This window comes from Sphaerulina musiva (assembly GCF_000320565.1).
Source record: "Sphaerulina musiva SO2202 unplaced genomic scaffold SEPMUscaffold_3, whole genome shotgun sequence".
Classification (NCBI taxonomy): domain Eukaryota; kingdom Fungi; phylum Ascomycota; class Dothideomycetes; order Mycosphaerellales; family Mycosphaerellaceae; genus Sphaerulina; species Sphaerulina musiva.
Window position 1 is genome coordinate 212,554 of NW_016017385.1, and position 19,178 is coordinate 231,731.

General features: G+C 53.2%; 5 protein-coding genes across 5 annotated transcripts; 3 read left to right on the forward strand and 2 right to left on the reverse strand.

Annotated features, from left to right (window-relative positions):
* Window positions 1-3,333: 3,333 nt before the first annotated feature.
* On the reverse strand, window positions 3,334-4,748 carry SEPMUDRAFT_147871 (B-cell receptor-associated 31-like protein). Its single transcript, XM_016904568.1, has 4 exons — window positions 4,509-4,748; window positions 4,187-4,321; window positions 4,037-4,137; window positions 3,334-3,982 (listed from the first exon to the last, which is right to left on the reverse strand). The coding sequence occupies exons 1-4, from the start codon at window positions 4,527-4,529 to the stop codon at window positions 3,616-3,618; spliced, it is 624 nt and encodes a 207-aa protein (XP_016762134.1). The 5' UTR covers window positions 4,530-4,748; the 3' UTR covers window positions 3,334-3,615.
* Window positions 4,749-5,029: 281 nt separating this feature from the next.
* SEPMUDRAFT_81861 (FMN-linked oxidoreductase) lies at window positions 5,030-7,946 on the forward strand. Its single transcript, XM_016910292.1, has 2 exons — window positions 5,030-7,227; window positions 7,282-7,946. Exons 1-2 carry the CDS (start codon window positions 5,138-5,140, stop codon window positions 7,367-7,369), a joined length of 2,178 nt encoding a protein of 725 aa, XP_016762135.1. The 5' UTR covers window positions 5,030-5,137; the 3' UTR covers window positions 7,370-7,946.
* Window positions 7,947-11,107: 3,161 nt separating this feature from the next.
* On the reverse strand, window positions 11,108-11,801 carry SEPMUDRAFT_115308 (uncharacterized protein; the record flags this gene model as incomplete). Its single annotated transcript, XM_016901149.1, has 2 exons — window positions 11,108-11,261; window positions 11,575-11,801. The coding sequence occupies 2 exons, from the start codon at window positions 11,799-11,801 to the stop codon at window positions 11,108-11,110; spliced, it is 381 nt and encodes a 126-aa protein (XP_016762136.1).
* A 1,484-nt stretch (window positions 11,802-13,285) lies between these two features.
* SEPMUDRAFT_147872 (uncharacterized protein) lies at window positions 13,286-16,273 on the forward strand. The gene is made up of 2 exons (XM_016904569.1): window positions 13,286-14,234; window positions 14,323-16,273. Exons 1-2 carry the CDS (start codon window positions 13,402-13,404, stop codon window positions 15,704-15,706), a joined length of 2,217 nt encoding a protein of 738 aa, XP_016762137.1. The 5' UTR covers window positions 13,286-13,401; the 3' UTR covers window positions 15,707-16,273.
* Window positions 16,274-16,683: 410 nt separating this feature from the next.
* SEPMUDRAFT_147873 (amidase signature enzyme) lies at window positions 16,684-19,074 on the forward strand. The gene is made up of 3 exons (XM_016904570.1): window positions 16,684-16,851; window positions 17,165-17,665; window positions 17,729-19,074. The coding sequence occupies exons 1-3, from the start codon at window positions 16,691-16,693 to the stop codon at window positions 18,942-18,944; spliced, it is 1,878 nt and encodes a 625-aa protein (XP_016762138.1). The 5' UTR covers window positions 16,684-16,690; the 3' UTR covers window positions 18,945-19,074.
* The last annotated feature ends 104 nt before the right edge of the window (window positions 19,075-19,178 follow it).

A 19,178-nucleotide genomic window follows, 5' to 3' on the forward strand; every position in this document is an offset into this window, starting at 1 on the left:
GGTGGTGGTGGTGGTGTAGATGGTGGTCGGTAGGTTCGTAGGCGGTGCAGATGCAGTGATGCAGTTGTAGTGGTGGTGGTGGTGACGGGTGGTGGAATGGGAGGTGCTGTGGTGTGTTGTTGAGGCAGACGCCGACCAGCACCTGAGCAGGAGGAGGTCGCAGTTGTCGCTCCCAAGGTCCAGGGTGGGTCTAACCTTTGCAGGGTTGATGGAGGAGTGGGATAGCGATCGGGTCCAATCCGCGGGCGTCTCGGTGCGGTGCACCGCCGCCTCTCTCTCTGCTTTTCTTACTGCGCGGTGCGGGCGGTGTGCACTCGACGACAAGACCACCTGGGAGACCACGGGCACCTCGTCTAGTCTGGCTCTTTTGAGAGAAGGAGTGATCCCACGGTACTACACGGAGAGAAGGTCGCCCAGAGTTCACGCTAGACGCTCGCTCGACGTGGCGTTTTTTCTCCTCGCAGCGTGGAGGAACAACGACGAGTTTGAACTAACTCCTACCTCCTACTATACCTCCCAGGAGGTAGCAGCAACAGTAAAGCCGAGCGTCGACGTGTGACGACGGCGCTCGCTCCACGGACAACGCTTCAAAGGGGGCACACCCACTCGCCACTCAAAGGGGCGGTTGGGAACAAAGCCAGGCCAGTGTTATTCCTGTCCGTCGCGTACCAAAGGAATCACCGCCATCTGGTCGGCTGGATACGAGAACAGTATGGCATTGATGGCTGCTCCTTCGTACAGCGGCAGATCACCGTCGCGCGTGACCAATACCTACAAGACGTGCACGCCGCACTGCTTGCTCACTCCTCCGCCCCGCTGTGCCAGCTACATGTATCCTACATGTATCCGAGCTCGCATACTCTTGGTGGCACACATATATATACAATGCATCACAGGCGGTACATGTCGTCCATTCGAGCTCCGAAAGAGACTGGAGCTCGGGGTTAAACGATCTCGATCTCCTGACGTATGTAGCGGGCGATCGCCGTTCATACCTTGACCTACCTACAGCTATTCCACAGTAGTACAGTAGTACTATTGAGCAGCGCTTACAGCGCTTGCAGCGCTCGTAGTGCTCTCGTCTCTCCTGCAAAGTCTCGCAATCCTGGGCGCAATGAAACAGACGCATATGAATGTGCTTGTGAAATACGCGCGGGAAACTCCATCGCAACCTTCGTGTATAGGCCCCTAGTACTGTAACTTACCGACGTATGTAGTTCAGGACCACGCGGCGGACGCAGGGCAAAATACAGTTTGGTTAGAGGGATGATGGCGCTCATGACACCGTCTTGGCGTGTTTCGAAGCTTGAGACCCTGCATCCGTTTCGTCTATACATAGCAGTCGAGGATGGAAGTCTGGAGGGAAGACCATACTACCTCCTAGATAGTGAGTTCGATATGTCACCGGGAAGAGGTATTTGACTGCCAGAGCTGCAGAGTGGAACGTTTGCTGTCATTCCACCGGCAACGGCGAGGCTATGGGCAGCCCTTGGATTCGTCTAACCGCAGCCCTAGACGTAACACACCTCGACATCTCGTTATCGACGTAATATACTCCGCCGCCTAAAGCCCGCCTGAGGCCTTTATCGCGAGTCTCGCGACTCTCCTTTACGAATCTGCCTTTACCCCTTCAAAATACGATTATTAATTGCGAGTATACCTTACTACTGTATACTTATATATATATAAGTTTTTAGGACGATTAATAATCGGCTTCTACGAGGCAGATTCGTAGAGGAGTAGAAGGTAGCGCGCGAGGAGCGGTACGATAGTCGCGACTCGCGGGCGGCGAGGTACCTTTGCGTCGATAACAAGAAGCGGAGTCGCGGACTCATCGGAGGTAGGTATATTACGTGCTGTGTAGGTGTATTACATCTAGGGCTGCGGTTAGACGAATCCAAGGGCTGCCCATAGCCCCGCCGCACCGGCAAGTGCGAGTTGGCCATTTCCAGGCACAAATTCTACATTACCAGCAGGGAAGCCATGCTTATAGCGAGCGAGCGATGACATATGTTTGGCCCGTCGTGAAACGTCTTCACATGTGATGGAATGCTGGAATACCTGGGTACAGGTAAGGTATCCAAAGTGCCAGCCTCAGTTTTAGTGCCGGGCAACAACCTCATCCATTGTCAAACTTTTTTTTCCATCATCACCATCATCGTCATCACCACCACCATCATCATCACCATCACCAATAAGGTAAGGTACCTTATACCTCCTACATACAGGTACATACATACCGCCTCCAGATTCATCCCCAAACCCAGTCCGATATCCCGACCCCGGCAGCTTTTCTCCTCCCCGCCACACGATTACATCAATTCCATGATATGTACCCAAGAGTCAAGATCTCACTGCCATCTAATTTACCAGTGTCTCGACCTTGCTAGTGCTTTCGGGCAGCAAAATAAAAAGAGATACCTACCTGACTACATGTACCCTCGGAGTGCCCGATATGACATTACATTCTTCCGTACTCCATGTACATATGCACGCTATCCTGAAGAAAAATGCGTGCCACCCCAGCCCCTAGGCGAGTACCTAGCACTGAGTAGCGAGACCTGTCGAGAAGAACTCCTAGGTAACGATGGATGTGCCCTCTACTACACCTACCTGACCTTAGTGATAGGTAAAAATACCTCTGAGAAGTTGAAACCTCCCCTCACCTTTGTAGCAACAAAAGTACAGGTAGGTAGGTAGGTAGGTAAGGTAGGTAGGTAGCTGAACAACCACGATATCAATTATTACATCGCTCACATCGCTAATGTACCTTGTCTGATATTCTTTTTCTAGGAGTAAGGTACCTCCTATGTGCACACATATACAATCAACATCCTCCAAAACCTCAATGACACATACCTAATTTCTCAGTCACACCTCAACACAAGGTATCTTCTCTTCACTGTACCTACACTAAGCAGTTTCCAGTCCGAGAAAGAGAAGGCATATTGTACCTACGATACCATGTACCTTACCGTCTTCCCTGACATCGGTATTCAATTTTGATAAAAGTGAGAGGTACAAAGGGTTCTTGCCTCGAGCAGAGAACTACCGATATATCAGGTACATGTATCAGGTACATACATGTATGCGGCTGACGGGACTGTGCAAATGGATGATGATTTGTGGTTTCCGGAAAAGGTGGAGGCACACGAGTGGTAGTGAAGACACAACGCGATGGTAACTAGGTACCTGGCACCTATGTAGACACAAGGTACATGTAACCTGAAGCTGATACAAGTACATATAGATACCCAAAGAGTGATACTATGAGATACAGTGCATAGGATACTCTCCAGCATCACGTTAGTACTCGTGATGGACTTGGCTGGGTTGCATTGCACGTACTAATGCAGGGAATGCTTGCTTTGTGTCAGAATGCCTTTCAAGTCAATGTACTAGATGTATCGCTGCCCGCCCGTCGCGACTCGCTCCCGCCCTCTCGTATTGCGCCTTTTTTTTGCTCTCTCTCTCTCTCACACACACACACACACACTCTCTCTCTCTCTTTTCCGGAGTCTTGATCTCGTTGATAGAGGCTTTCAGGTGTACCGTGTCGCCCCCAGTACACTCTCATACCCACCGCTATCATTCAATGCTTCCAGTGTCCAATCGTCAACGATCCTTCTTTGGGACGCTGTCCTGGGGCGAGACTTGATCGCCTAGGCGGTTGTACTCGTTGCTGAGGCCCTCACTCTGCTTCTTGAGGGTCTCAATGTCTTGATCGCGCTTGGCCAACTCCTTCTTCAGGCGACCAATCTCGCCTGCGTTGCCAGCCTCGCCCAGACCAGAAGATGTCTTGCCGCCGGTACCTGCCTCATAGCTCCTGATCTTCTCCTCGAGGCGAAGGGTGTCGAGAATCATGACGTATGTTCGGTTGAGGATGAGCGAGAGGAAGAGAGTGAAACCACACAGGTACATGTTGCGTTGCGAGTAGAACTTGCGTGCCTGAACCTCCATGCGCTCGCTGCCGGCCACCACGCTGCTGATGTGTCAGTGTATAGGTCTGGTGCATCTCAAGATGAGCTCGACTTACGCCGCGGTCTGGCTGCTCTTCGCCGAAGCCAACTCCACCTGCACGCGATAGACACGGTTGACGCTGTCGATAAACAGGATCAGGATGAAGATGAAGGTGATCTGTGCCACATTAGAATTCCATTTCGACACCGCTCCGCAGCCAACTCACCTTCATTCCATATTGTAGCTTGGCGATCAGCGGGTTCTCTGAGATGAAGGTGAAAAGAGCACGCTTGATCTTGAGAGGCAGCGGAATGATGAGAGTCACAAAGACTGCCATCTCGAACATGAGCAGCCCGAAGACCTGGGACAATGGTTAGCATGCGGCGCCAGAAGACGTGGCTCGAAGCTCGAGTGTACTGGAGCGTAGATGAGGCTAGGCATGATTGCAGTATGTTGGGTGTCGGATCGTGCAGATTATAGGAGTAGAGGTTGAAGAACATGAAGGCTCGAGGGATAGGCGAAAGGTTAAGTACGTGGACGTTACTCACCAGGCTGTAGTAAAGCGTCATGGTTGCGGAAAGGCTGGAGCTATGCCCACTTCTGGGTCACAGGAAACAGTTTCGACGCGATATCTGGAGATGGTCGGTATGTAGTGGCTACCGCTGGATGCACCGGTCAAAGGTCGGTTGCTGAGGTGGGAGCGAGAGGAAGTGGCTCCAGAGGTCGATGGTGTGGACGCGATGTGTGTACAGGTCAGGCCAGGTACATGTAGTTCTGGAGTAGGAGAGCAGTAGACAAGTTTGTGTATTGTGCAGCGAGAGCACACCTCAGTGAACACGGCAAAGCTGGCTTCTCGCGTGCAACGTCACCAGCACCAGCACCAGCCCAGCTTGCTTCCACACCGTCACTGCCTCACAGCCCCACTGTGGCTTAGAACCATGGCTTTGGGTGGCTCGTGCCTTCCCGTGAGTTCTATCGATAGGACGCCCGGACGCGGGTGTGAAAATGTGCTGCTCAGGCGTTTTCTCCGGATCACACACCAGCCATTGGACACATACTCACCACCATGGCCGCTCCCAGCAACCCCCTCGAGCCGTCAGTGCCGCTCAACGAGAAAGGAGACGCTGCACAGGCAGATGATAACCCGCAAAAAGATGTCTTGCCAGGCGACTCGGCCATGACCAAAGCTGAGAAGATCGAGAGACATGGTGACCTGAATGGACACGCCAATGGCGATTTCCAAGAGTCTCCACGGAAGCGGATCAAACGCGAACATGATGCTGCAACCGCGCCGGACAGTACGGTTGCCGGCGAGGTCGAGGAGGAGCGAGACGTGAAGCAGGATACTCGGACCTCTTCGAATCAACCAGACCGCCAGAAAGGCGTCGCTCCGATCAAGAAGGAGTACCTGATCGACATTTCGACACTCAAACATGCAAGCGCTACATTCGATGATGATGCTGCCGAAGCTGCTGGCAAAGCAGAGGAACAGCCCGTTGCTGGCCGTGGCGGCAAAAAGGGAAAGCAGGGACAGAACAAGGCTCGCACTTTCGGAAGCTCGAAGGATGCCATAGCTTTGTGCAGAACACGGCACTGGGCGAATGAGTTCGATCCAATCACGTGCCCATTCGGCGAGAAATGTAGAATGGAACACGACATTCGCAAGTACGTGAAAGAGGGCAAGCGAGAGGACATGCAGACGTTCAATGGTGTGTGCCCGAACTTCGAGACCAAAGGCAAGTGCAAAGAGGGCTGGAAGTGTCGATGGGCTGGCAGTCATTCAGAAGAGATTGAGCGAGACGATGGCCGAAAAGAGCTGGTGCAAAAGCAGAAGCGGGATACTGCAGAGCAATGCGCGGCAAACGATCACGGTGACGACGAGGAAGATCAGGACAACGGAGTCGTGAATATTGTCAGTAATGGTGACAAGATCACGCTGAGAAAGAAGAAGTGGGCAACACCATTATCCGACAAATATCTCAAATGGCTGAACAGCCAGGTCGGAGAGGATGGTAACAGGATCAGCGACCACGACCTCAACCACGACCATCGTGCGGCATACAGTGACCCGCCACTTCGACCATCGGAAAAGCGACGCATCTATTATGGACCCGAGACGCCAGTGCTCGCGCCGTTGACCACACAAGGCAATCTGCCATTTCGCAGGCTCTGCACAGAATTAGGAGCCCAAGTCACTTGGTCGGAGATGGCAATGGGTCTACCACTGCTCAATGGCGAGAAGGGAGAATGGGCGCTGGTCAAGGCCCACGAGTCGGAGCTTGCGCCGCCATCCTACTTCCCAAAGAATCCCGTACAAGGCTATGACAATAGCAAAGACATCAGATTTGGCGTCCAAATCGCTGCCAACAAGCCGTGGCTTGCCATGAAGACAACGGAGGTCCTGGCTGCCTTATGTCCACAGATACGTGCTATCGACTTGAACTGCGGATGTCCCATCGATCTTGTGTTCCGGACTGGCGCTGGTTCTGCGCTCTTGGACGGCCACGGCAAATTGGAGAAGATCTTGAGGGGCATGAACACTGTCTCTGGCGAAATACCGATCACTGTCAAGATCCGCATGGGCACCAAGGATAAGCAGCCGACTGCTCAGAAGCTCGTCGAACGGCTTGTTCTCGGTGGCAACGAGGCCCGAGATGCTAATCTGGGTCCTGCTGGTGTTGCTGCTATCACTCTGCACGGGCGTTCTCGCCAGCAAAGGTACACTCGCGATGCTGACTGGAGCTACATTGCTGAATGCGCCACTCTTGTGAAGCACCTTCGAGCCCAGCATGCAGATCTTACTGATACAGTCAGAGAGCCAGATGCTCGCGACACGGCAAACACAAAGGAGGGGCTTCCTTACTTTTGTGGGAATGGCGATATCCTGTGCCCTGGGGATTACAACAAACACATCGATGAAGCAAAGGTCGATAGTATCATGATTGGACGTGGTGCTCTCGTCAAACCTTGGATCTTCGAGGAGATTGAAAAGAATCAGGACCTCGATAAGTCTGCTTCAGAGCGACTTGCGTACATTGAGAAATTCTGTCGAAACGGTCTCGATTACTGGGGATCAGACGAGATCGGCGTTGGAAACACCAGGAGATTTCTGCTTGAGTGGCTCAGCTTCAGTTGTCGATATGTGCCCATTGGCCTTCTCGAGTACTTACCACCCAAGTTTGGAGACCGACCGCCTGCGTTCCGGGGACGCAGTGACCTCGAGACTCTTCTGAGCAGTGGGAACTACAAGGACTGGATCAAGATCAGGTATGTCTGGTGATGGCTCGAGAGTGATGAGCATGTGCTAACACGACTCGGCAGCGAAATGTTCTTGGGTCCTGCGCACAAGGACTTCCAATTCCAGCCCAAGCACAAGTCGAACAGCTACGAGATCGAGGCCGAAGGGTGAGCGGCGAGCGCGTAACGAAAGTCCCCCGGCTTACCTCCTAGGACCGGAGGTTTGCCAAATCCCGCTATCTCGTGCTTGACGTCATCTGACCCGGGCCAGTCTTCCTTTTCCGTTTGCCATGTTGAGATGGCTTGTAGCATTTGCATCTTTGGCTCTCCGATCATGGGCATGGCATGGCCTTGTGGAGGTTCTCCGTGCTGTCGAGAATCAATAGTGGTGTCCACCACGGGCGTCTGCGAAACCGGCGACAGCTGAGATGCTCGACAAGCGATGCATCTGACATCAACATGATCCAACGATGCAGGGTATCTTGCTCCACCAGCATCGGCATCGAGATCCTATCCACCAACCTCACGGAACTTCCATGGTTGTGGTCCACATCCTCGCAGACAGCTGTCATACCTTGCTAGTCGCCGTGCCGTGGTGGAGTCGGTGTGAGAGAGCGATAGAGAGAGAAGAGGCTAGCCCCTGGCCCCATCTAGCTGTATACAAGAGTACTTGCATGTGACCAGCCGGATTAGGTTCCCTCTCCCTATCCATAGCCACAGGAAGTATCAATATGACTTGTACACTATTGATTACCACAACATGGAACCTCGTCATGATCCACATCATTATCATCATCATTACTATCCTGGCACATCGTGTTCATGCTACACCCTCCCTCCAATGCCTGCCTGCCTACCTCCAGCCTACAGCCTCCAGGTACCTACCTACCTACCTGCATGTATGTATGTACATATGTCGCAACAACAACAAACAACAAACAACAACAACCAACTCCACCACCTGCATGTCTCACTCTATTAGGCATAGGGAACGGGATCTCCTCTCCTCTCGTAGTGTACCTATAGCCTATATAGTATTTTTTCCCCTAAAAGAAGAAAATTCTACAAGACTCTTTTTCTTTTCGGATTACTCAAAGAAGGATAAGGAAGGATAGGGTAAGGTAGGACTGGTTTTTTTTGGCTTACTGTACCTTATCTACCCTACCTACCCTACTCGAAGATGTATACCCGGGGGAGAGGGGGTGTAATTCAGAGTAAAGGGGGGGAGGGCTTAGGTTTTAGGGTATACTGTATGTTTCTTGATTGTTGTTATCGGATTGTTTTTTCTTTTGAAAGTAATAATGTTATAGGATAAATAGTTGGTTAGGTAGGCTAGCTACTATATAGATAGGCTTTAGGTTATATACTGTCTCGACCTACAGGTAAGGTAGGTAGGTATACATACGACTCTCTACCGCCGAGATGCTTCGGCTTGTAGGTATTAGTTCTCTATACCTAGACCTACAACTCTGCCTTTGTTGTCTTATCGTAGAAGAGGAAGAGAGAGTAAGGTAGGTATTTAAAAGGTATATCATCGTAGACTCGTAGTCGACTGCTGAATTACATATACCTTACCTTACCTACCTATACTTCGTCTTCTCGGGTAATTGGAGATAATAAGACCACTATGGCGCGGGGGAGGGGGGAGGTCGGGGGTCGGGAGTCGGGGGGGGTGCTGAAGTGTCACGAGACCAAAGGATGGATGGGTAAGGTAGGTAGGTATAGCTAGTCGGTAGGCCTGCTCGGTATGCGTTCATTCGTTCGTTCATTCAGAGCCTGCACTGCCCCGTGTCGAAAGGCCGCGCCGAGGATGGATGTGAGAGCTTCATCTCGGCCCGTCAATGGGGATACAACAACGACAAGTCCAACAGAAAATAAACAATTCCAACAAGAATCACTATCACAAGAACGAATATGAAGATTAGTAAACTTCCAACGAAAGAGCGGTGGAATATGTTTGATGTTTTCCTGTTGTAGTCTGTACATGGTCGATTCGTATGGTCAGGTGAGGTATTTGTTCTCACATGAACAATAATAATAAAAAACCTTTTTTGAGATGCTTTCTTCCATCTAGGCTTACCGAGACCCGTGGGGAAGACGAAATAACGCGGGCGGTCTCCAGGCTCCAGCAAGCATTACATCTATACATATATACGTGCATGGCACCCTGTATGTGTGTTGCCGCCTGCGCAATACCTCATTATGGCGCTTTTTCGGGGACCGCCGGCGAACCTTTTTTTTTTCCCCCTTCTTCTTCTTCTTCTTCTTCAGATCCATGAGAGGAAGTTGGACGTCTATGTACATGTACATGTATGTATGTACATAGCCGGCCAGCCAGTCATCAACCATGTGATTTGATGCTGATGATGATGATGATGGATCGATGTGTGTGTGTGTGTGTGTGTACAAATGACTCGGGACTTTGTTTCTAGTGTTTTAATGACTTTTCTGCCGACGAGACGAGATGGGGAAATGGACGAGACAACAGTATTTCGCTGGCGTGGTGATGGTGCTGATGGTGATCATTGCGTTCTGCAGGCTGTGCGTGGTGTATTTTTGTTATTTGGGGGAGGGGAGATGTGACCAAATGATCGCAGCAGGGTTTTGCTGGATCATGATGACCAAAAGCCCCAAGGTGTTGGTATGGCAAATTACTACCTTATTGACACCTCGTACGGCCCTTTTGGTTTGTGCGTCTGTGTGAGTGTCTGTGTGTGTATACATCGACCCGGAGTTGTGAGACTAGCTGGCTGCTACCTGGAGAGTGAACCTGCTGACCACAAACCCAAGCCCGCGCCCAGCCGAGAGTAGGAGGCAAGGTCAGGCACGTCAGGTAAGGGAGGTCAGGTATGCAGTTTAGTTGGGGGTGGTGTGTTGCTACCCACCGGTCCGGAGAGCCGACAGTTCGGGTGGTAGTGCTGGTGATTGGACTGGTGGTGGTGGTGGTGGTGGTGATGGTAGGAGTAGTGGTGATGGCGGCAACGGGGCAACGAACTCTGATTTAGGTAATTCTTCTTCTGAAGCTACGACGTACATGGCAAACGCAAGGCTGCAAACAGGAACAGAAGAGGGAGGTAGGAGGGTAGGGCTGTCCCCATCGAGACTCGACACTACCTCCCCTAGGGAATGGAATGGAACTATCGTCGTCCCCCGTCCCCGTCGTCGCGGTCGAACAGCTTTGCCCTGATCTGACCCCCAATCGAACCCTAAGTCTAAGCTTCATCATGACCGCGTAAGGGGGGTATAGCGCACGAGCGGATCGGTTGGCATCGCAAGGCTATGAACGTATGTAGTCTACGCTCTACCCTCCTCCATCTCATTTCCAAAAACCCGTCCCGTTGCAACAAGAAACAATGCTTCTTTTTAATGTTAACTAAGGTAGTCGGTAATTGCTAGGTCGCGCACCGTCCATCTTCCAACCAGAAATAAGATTTTTTTCAAAAAGTACTATGTATGTAGGCAACGGTCCACCCTGCTTGGCAGATGGCGTTCCGGACGTGTACATACAGTATGTACCTGTAGCTACGCGAGAACGATTTGCCGGCACAGTAGTATCACAGTAACAAATGATGAGTTGCTGGAACGACGACTAACTAGGAGGCAGGAGGCAATGGAAGATCCCTAGCGACGGTAGACAGATCATCATTATTGCTCACCGTACATCAGTAGTAGGAGTCGCGTGCAGCTGCAAATTGCAACCAACCACATCGGCTGTTGTAGTCTCGCACATCATCTGGACTACACTACTGTACCTCCTTTAGCAGCTGCTTTAGAGCTGTTGTGCTGCAGTAGTATCGTTACTACATGTAGGTATAGTGGACATGTTGTAGTTGTCATGGCATCATCGATACCTTAGATGAGAACCTGCCCACAGCCCGTCCCAGGAGCCAGCGGTACCTCTACCACCATCTCAGGACGACATGGAGGCCAGAAGATGATTGGCGTAGGCGTAGCGTACATTGTCGCACTCTTGCACTTTGTGAGCTTTCCAATGTGTCTGAATGACACCTGGTCCGTCGTTGATATCCGTTCGTATTGGGTTCCCTCTTTCTGGTGCCAGTGGGCTATGGATGGGAATCATGGGATAATGGAAAGGCCGAATTCAATCTCCAGCATTTGACCAATTTCGCTGCCTGCTCGGACTGGGCTCGCCGCTCGCGTGCGGCGCGTCTGTGGGTTAAGCGACCTGGATCGTTGGTCTACACACACACACACACACACACACATACTCACAGACATACACACACACTCTCTCTCTCTTCTCTCATTTCCTGAATACATCCGAGGAGGGGGGGAGGACGCGTCTCTGCACTGAGCACATGCGTCCGATATTCTCACGCGAATGCTTCCAACTCCATAAAGCATCACACGTGGTACACGAGCAGGGCCGCGAAACAGCCGATATAGTATCGTGGTTGACGCCGCGAGCCTTGCACGAAGCTCACCCGAACCTGCCCACCTTGGGAAACTTGGCCCCTGTGCGCTGATGTAGCCCTGAGATTTAGAGTCGAGACGGCGTGAACCTTGCCGCGGAGGGTGATGTTCGGCGTCATCGCCGCCCGCACATGCGTTCGGCCGTTGGCATCAGCCGTGGCATGACCCATGGTAGCCACTGTCCACCCGCAAGCATGGAAGGAGGAGAGAGAGAGAGACTCCCCAAGGAGTCCCCAAGGAGATAGGGGGCGAGTGAGGAATCTAGGGGGAAATCGGGGAGAGGACGGGAGAGAGAGAGAGAGAGAGAGAGCAAAAGAGCCGACTGGGAGCGTTCGTTCGTCCCTCGTCACAAGGTTGCCTCAATGCCTACAAGCGGAATGGTCCCAGGCCTCCGACCCACATCATCAAATCCGCACTCGATGCATCATGCTGGGGCAAACGCCATGACCCGGCCACGCCAATGGCTGCCGTTAGACGCCAAGTGTCGGCGTGTATCTTATATACGAGCGCAGGAAATGGGCAAGCAGGTGCCAGGCACACCGAGGCGAGGCGAGGCGAGGCCAGCTCAGCGTGGTGCGACCTGGTCGGGAGGCATGTTGCATCTGCATGTATATGGATGGGGGGAATGGATGAATGGATGAATGGATGGATGTATCAGATCACTCATACATATCTAGGGACGGACATCATCTATACGGTCTCATCTGCAGTCAGTCTCTGGGCACTACAGGCAGTCATCAGGCACACACACACGCTCTCTCTCTCTCTCTCGACAGGCGGTCGGGCAGTCCGACAGGCGCCGTCTCATCACATCCACACATGGCACGTTATGGATCGGGGGCAAGCCATCCTGGTCGGCAGACATCACGCAGGATCAGCGACGTGCTCCACAGCTTCGAGAAGGCGATCCGCCCAGGAGCAGAGGCCGGTGGGGAGGCTGCCATTGGCCACACAGGTCCCGGATGGCGTCCCCTGGTCGGCGCGGAAGCGATGCTGGCGTCGCAGGGGTGGCGACAGGCGGCAGGGGAGGCGTATGTAGTGTATGTATGTATGTGCGTAGTCTGGACACGGGCCTCCCAGGCTGCATGTTCCGCACAACGTCCAAACGGGCGTCCAGCGTTCGCCTGTGCCTGTTTGCTTGTCAGGGACTCGAGACTACCTTACCGTACTCACTCGCGCGCTCTCTCTCTCTCTCTCGAGTACGAGTGCATAATCAGTTGCATGTCCGTTGCGTCTGCTGTGCCACGCCACGCCCGCGGTGAAAGGGGGACCATCCCATCCCATCTCACCACGAACGAGGGGCTTCACCACTCACCACTCACTACCACTCGCCACTCACCACTCGTCCAGCCAGAGCAACGCTTCCCATCTCCATGCCATGCCCACTCTTGCCCAGATGCTGGCTGGGCTGCGTGGCCCGACTCCCACGGCGCGGTTGAGAAAGGGTTAGTGACTGCATCCCTGGTTCATTGGTCGGGTAGGGTTGAGTTAGTCGGGCGGGTAGTGGTGAGCGAAACCGGTCGAGCTTAAGTTACAGGTGGTGGTGATCTTGCTGCGTGCGTGAGTGCGTGCGTGCGGCGTGCGGCGTGCTTCCCAGTCATATAGCTGCGACTAAATCCGCCCTCTGCCGTCGTGAGTCGATCCTATTACCCATACAATACACACATACACATACCCATATTATGAACTCTGCAGCTTGCTGGCCTGGCCTCCCATTCGCAGCAGCAGCAGCACCCTTTACGCTCTCGCCGTATAGCACGTAAGCGACGCATGTGTAAGCCGTCTCCTCAAAAGGAGCCGTATTGTCCGCCTCCATTCGGTGCACTGTGCCTAGTGCAGATCCCCATCCAACTACCGGCATCCCCCTTCGGGCAGCCAGTCCACTCCGTCGTCGCGCTGGCGACTCCTACTTCCTCTTCCACCACCCACACTCCTCCGCCACTCGCCGCCAGTCCAGGGCAGCGTTCTCCCAGCGTTGAGAGTGTCAGCACACCGCAGTCTGCCACTGGACATCAATACCCGAGCAGCAGCAGCAGTAGCTACGATCCCCGCAAGCGCGCGCGAGAGGATCAACCATTCTTCCACTGGCACCGGACTGTCGCTGAGAGCCACGACATCGCCGCCGACGATTTCACCTCCGACGACCTGCTTTTTCCGCTCGACGACGACGACGAGCTCAACGACCTTCCTCTGTTCCCGACCGCGACGCCGTGGCCCGCAGACATTGATACAACCACCTTCACCACCACCTCCACCACCTCCACCATGCCGACCGCGTCTCCCGCGATCGACATTGGCACCAGCCGACACTCGTCGAGCTCGCCGCGGACCCAGCAGTCTGCGCTGACGTCGCAAATCCGAGAATCCCACTCGCAAGAGCGTGACACATCGAGCATGGCGGCGCCCGCACTGCCCGACCATGGACTCGACGTCAAGCATCGACAGGAATCCGTCAGCATGCTCGGCACCACCCCCTATGGCGCACGACAGATTCCCGCAGGCGCACGACTCGATCGCCGTGAGAGCAACTACCACATGTCTAACAGTCTAGTGGGTGGAATGTCGTGGGGAGGCATTTCTATGGGCAGCTTTATCCGAGACGAGTAAGTAGTACTACAGGACCCCTCCCGAGACTCGACTCTTGCGCTTCTTCCCTCTTGCGAGTCGCTCACTGATTGTGTGCTGCGACAGTATCATCATGGCCGGCACTTCACCGCACGGTGCTGGCATGAAGTCCCCCTCGTTCCACTCATCCTCATATCTTCCTAAGATGGAGGCGAACTACATGAAGGATTACGTCTGCTGCGACATCCACCTGGATTCCATGCACGAGCTGTTGCAGCACTACGAGGAGGCTCATGCCGCCCAACCGACGCAGACAATGGGACGAACGCCCAAAGATCAGCAATATCCCAGTAGCAGAGCTGCCAATGCCACTAGCACCGCACAAGCCGTTCAGCAGCAAGCGCAAAAGCAAAATCCCAACATGTCGCTGCACCCTTCCGTACAGCAGCATCACCTGCCCACTCCAATGTCGACCGCTTCCCCCATGTTTGGTGCGCAACATCAAGATCACATTGGTACTTTTGACAATCTGGACGACATGGACATGGATGATGGGGCGCCCGCCCCCCAGGTGCACCACCCACAGTACCAGCCACAACCGCAATTCGGGCGCCAACAGCCGCGAGGACCATCCGTCAACGTGAATCTCGCCAACGCATTCCAGGGCCAAGGTCTGAATTCGCAGACACCGACCACGCCACATGCACCCCAGCAGAACATGGGCTATCCACACAATCCGACAGTTTCCTCAGTCAACACGCCCAGTCTGACTGCGCAGAACCCTTCACAACATACCTCTACTCCGGATCCTTCACAGCCGAATACACCGGCCGAGCTTGATGCGGACTTTCTGGCTTCGATGAGCAATCTGAACAATCACTATGACATGGACTCATATGACTGCAACGGCTACAGCGCCACCCACATGACCCACGGTGGGTCAGCAACAATCGATAATCCCGAAAAGCGGTTGCTCAGCAGACAAGGATACGGCAAGGGCTTTCAGCAACAAAATCCGGCGTTTAACGGTGCTCAGAACAGTGAGCTGGCCAAGCGTGTGCGCGAAAGTCAATTGCTGAATGGATTAGCGGGCGCGGGCGGCTTCGTCGGCGAAGAGATCAAGCCATTTAAGTGCCCCGTCATTGGCTGCGAAAAGGCATATAAGAATCAGAACGGCCTGAAGTACCACAAGCAACACGGACATCAAAATCAGCAACTGAAGGAGAATCCTGATGGTACATTCTCCATTGTGGACCCCGCGACGTCGATACCGTATCCCGGTACGGTCGGGATGGAGAAGGAGAAGCCGTACCGATGCGAAGTGTGCGGCAAACGCTACAAGAATCTGAACGGCCTCAAGTACCATCGCCAGCACAGCCCACCATGCAACCCCGATCTTGCCATTGTGCCTACCAGCAACATGGCAGGTCTGCCCACGGGTATGCAGAATTTGAACGCCAATGTTGCTGGGGCGGGTCTCGTGGGCATGAACGAGGGCATCGGCTATTAGGGGGCGGAAAGGGGAGTAGCGTCTCGCTTTCAACTCCGAAGGTCGCCTGCGGCATCGGAAATGCCGTCGCGTATTTTCCTTCTTTGCGTTCACCGCTCAGCACACTGCTGCCCACCCTTCTCGGCTCCGCATGCACGACAGCTGCAGCTTTACACACTACTCTGGTTTGGAGACGGATCGGCGTTTTGCATCTTTCAACGAGTCACAAAAATTGGGCGTTTTACTTTACTACACATTGTTGGCATGCAGTATCGTTTCAGCAAGGCGTTCGGGAGCATTTGGGATGATTCCTCCCCGTGGGTATGGTTCACCTGGGAGAGAGATACCTGGCTTCGCAAGGCCAATCTTGCTATGATACCCCTCTAGATCGGATGGCCGAAATTGGTTCTATTTGCTTTTTTCTTTTTTCTCAGGTTTCGTTGGCCATTGCAGTACGATTTGGGCGTTGCATTATACAATACGGTTCAGATGACCACACTTTGCCTGGTAAGGCATGGGTGGGCTGAACACACCGGATGGAAAGGCCCTGTAATTACTGATTGCTCCCTTTTTATATATATATATCCCGAGGTTGCACCGTTATAGATGAAGCATAGGCAACAACTAAAGCACAGCTTATCGAATCTTCTTGATCGCGAGGTTGCGACCCGCACGTATTTCCACACTCATCACATTCGCGTTTGTGTGCATACTAACCTACAGCCTATAGGTCACTAAGGCAGTAAGACTAGGAGGTACATACATGTGCCTGTCCTGTCACTCCTGTGGGGAGGGGGGGCTACCCCTGTCAGCAGCCGCTGCGGCACCAAACGCCCGCCTACCGGCTCTCAGTCCGCCCTCCCCGTCGCCGCCGCCGCCGACTGCATGTGATCTCGTTGTGATGATGATGATGCTGATGCTGATGATTCTTTTGTTGTTATTGTTGATGTTGTTGTTGGCTGTTGTACCGGCACCACACCGCACCACACCTTTTGCATATGCCATATGCCATATGCCATCATGTCTGTTCCATCATCCACGCCAGGGGCACCCCTCGTCATCATGAATCAACCACCACCACTGGAGACCACGATCCCTTGGAAGCCTCCAGCGGAACCTGCGAATCCTGTGGTCAAGGGTCTGCCGCTGCACTACGGCAGCATACTGTACGTCTTGTCTTTTTTTTCTTATAGTCTCCTGTACGCCCGAGGAGCGCGTCTCGCGGCATGGGATGGGATCCCGTTGGTGGGTTGGCGGTTGGCGGTCTCATCCAGCAGCGAGCGGGCTGATGTTTGACAACGTCTCGTGACCCCCCCCACTGGCCCCGGGGGGCAAGGCGGCCTAGATCAAACGATCCACGAGACGTTTGTTGTTGGATTTTTCGCCTCTTCCCCGGCTCATCAAACAAAAGTCCCCCATGTCATGACATACACGTACTAACCTCCTCCCCCATTCTGACATTGGCGCTCGGTACGGTAGGATTACCAAGCTGGGCTTCATACAGCAAACGCTATGGAATAATGCCGGTTTCGCATGTCTGAGAGATCGACCCGAGTTGGAGGCTTTTGAGCCGAGATATGAACCGCTCGTGATCAAGACTGGTGGTGCTACTACTACGTCGTCGTCGTCGTCAGCTTCGGCTTCGGCTTCGGCTCCGAACGAGGGCGACTATCTCCTGTCGCTGCAGCGTGAGGATTGGGAGAGTCGGAGGCCTGTAGCGAAGACTCATTGGAGCGTACTGGATTATCACCATGCTTATGTTGCGGGAGAGCTCACGCCTACCGCGGTTGCGAAAGCTTTATTGCCGTTGATTAATCGTGATGTGCAGAAACCGCATCAGCACTCGACGGCGTACTTGCAAGTCCGGGAAGATCTTGTGCTGAAGGCGGCTGGAGAGAGCACGAAGAGATATGCGGAGGGAAGGTTCTTGAGCGTGCTCGATGGCGTGCCCGTGGCTGTGAAGGATGAGATGGATCTCAGGTATGTACGCGGAGAGAGAGAGCAGGAATGTAGAACAGTCCAGAGTACTGATACGAGAGACAGTGGCTATTCCAAGTGCTTTGGCTCCAAGATTGACTACACCCGTGCAGACGATGCTACGAGCTATTGTGTTCAGAAATGGCTGGACGCGGGTGCCATGGTCGTTGGTAAGACCACGATGCATGAAATGGGTGCCGATACGACAAACAACAACCCCAACTTTGGCACTCCTCTCAACCCCTACAACGAGAATTACTACACAGGGGGAAGCTCTGGCGGCTCTGCCTACAGTGTTGCTGCTGGCCTCACTCCTCTGTGCGAGGGCAACGATGGCGGTGGCAGCATCCGACTCCCAGCCAATTACTGTGGAGTCTTTGGACTGAAGCCGTCTCAGGGACGAATCTCTGGTCGCCCTTCCACCAACCTGGCCAAGAGCAATGGAGTCTCGGGTCCCATCGCTGCCAACATGATCGACCTCGAGATTGGCTACCGCATCATGGCCCAGCCAGATGCTCTCGACCCCACCTCCTGTCTCTTCACTCCACCCGGCTCCGTCTCGAAGAAGAAGCCATTATCCAGCACTCCGAAACTGCTCGGGATCTACAAGCCCTGGTTCGACCGAGCGGACCCCATCGTCAAATCTACGTGTCAGGCCTCCATCGACCACCTCACCACCCATCAACAGTACCAGACTATCGACATTTCCATTCCTCTCCTCCCCGAAGGCCAACTCGCCCACGCCATGACCATTCTCGCCGAACTCGCCACCGGCGTGTCCGCGTCCGATCAACATCTACTCACTCCCGCCAACAAAGTCCTCATATCGGTCGCCCGCAAAACCACAGCCGTCGACTTCTTACAAGCCCAACGTCTTCGGAACTTACTCATGCAACATCTCGCCCATCTCTTCCACCTCCACCCAGGCCTCATCATCGTCACCCCGACCACGCCGAACGCGGGTTGGAGAATCGGAGCCGGAGATTTATCATATGGAATCTCCGATGCCAACCAACAAGTCCGCAATATGGAATATGTCTGGTTGGCCAATTTCACGGGTTGTCCCGCTCTTACCGCGCCAGTGGGATATCATCATCATCCACATCCACATGATAAAGATGAGGGGATAGTCCCTATCGGGCTAATGGGTATGGCGGAGTGGTGTGAAGAGGATGCGTTGTTGGAATTCGGCTATCATCTCGAGGAGTATTTGAGAAATGATCGAGTGAGGCCAAAGGTGTGGGAAAATGTATTAGAACTGGCTGGTAAACGGGAAGAGTAGTAGTAGAAGAAGTATAGAGTCGGTCTGTCTGTTTGTCTAGTATTCAGTCAGGTCAAAAAAGTCTTGTAAACAGACGCTGGCTTCATTGTCTCTGAAACTCTTCTTCATTCCCTAATTACTTTCTACCCTATTTCCACCCTTCCTTATTTCTACACTTTCTTATATTATACATCCCTATACTATCCATTATCAACATCTTTATCATCCTCATCTATACATAGTCATCCACACATC

Bases quoted from the DNA above. Each gene is read 5' to 3' on its own strand.
- SEPMUDRAFT_147871 (XM_016904568.1), bottom strand. From the start codon at position 4,529: ATGACGCTTTACTACAGCCTG. The intron at 4,322-4,508 runs GTGAGTAACGTC...CCATTGTCCCAG, and splicing joins TGACGCTTTACTACAGCCTG to GTCTTCGGGCTGCTCATGTT. The intron at 4,138-4,186 runs GTGAGTTGGCTG...AATGTGGCACAG, and splicing joins AGCTACAATATGGAATGAAG to ATCACCTTCATCTTCATCCT.
- SEPMUDRAFT_81861 (XM_016910292.1), top strand. From the start codon at position 5,138: ATGACCAAAGCTGAGAAGATCGAGAGACATGGTGACCTGAATGGACAC. The intron at 7,228-7,281 runs GTATGTCTGGTG...ACGACTCGGCAG, and splicing joins AAGGACTGGATCAAGATCAG to CGAAATGTTCTTGGGTCCTG.
- SEPMUDRAFT_147872 (XM_016904569.1), top strand. From the start codon at position 13,402: ATGTGTAAGCCGTCTCCTCAAAAGGAGCCGTATTGTCCGCCTCCATTC. The intron at 14,235-14,322 runs GTAAGTAGTACT...GTGCTGCGACAG, and splicing joins GGCAGCTTTATCCGAGACGA to TATCATCATGGCCGGCACTT.
- SEPMUDRAFT_147873 (XM_016904570.1), top strand. From the start codon at position 16,691: ATGCCATATGCCATCATGTCTGTTCCATCATCCACGCCAGGGGCACCC. The intron at 16,852-17,164 runs GTACGTCTTGTC...TCGGTACGGTAG, and splicing joins CTGCACTACGGCAGCATACT to GATTACCAAGCTGGGCTTCA. The intron at 17,666-17,728 runs GTATGTACGCGG...TACGAGAGACAG, and splicing joins AAGGATGAGATGGATCTCAG to TGGCTATTCCAAGTGCTTTG.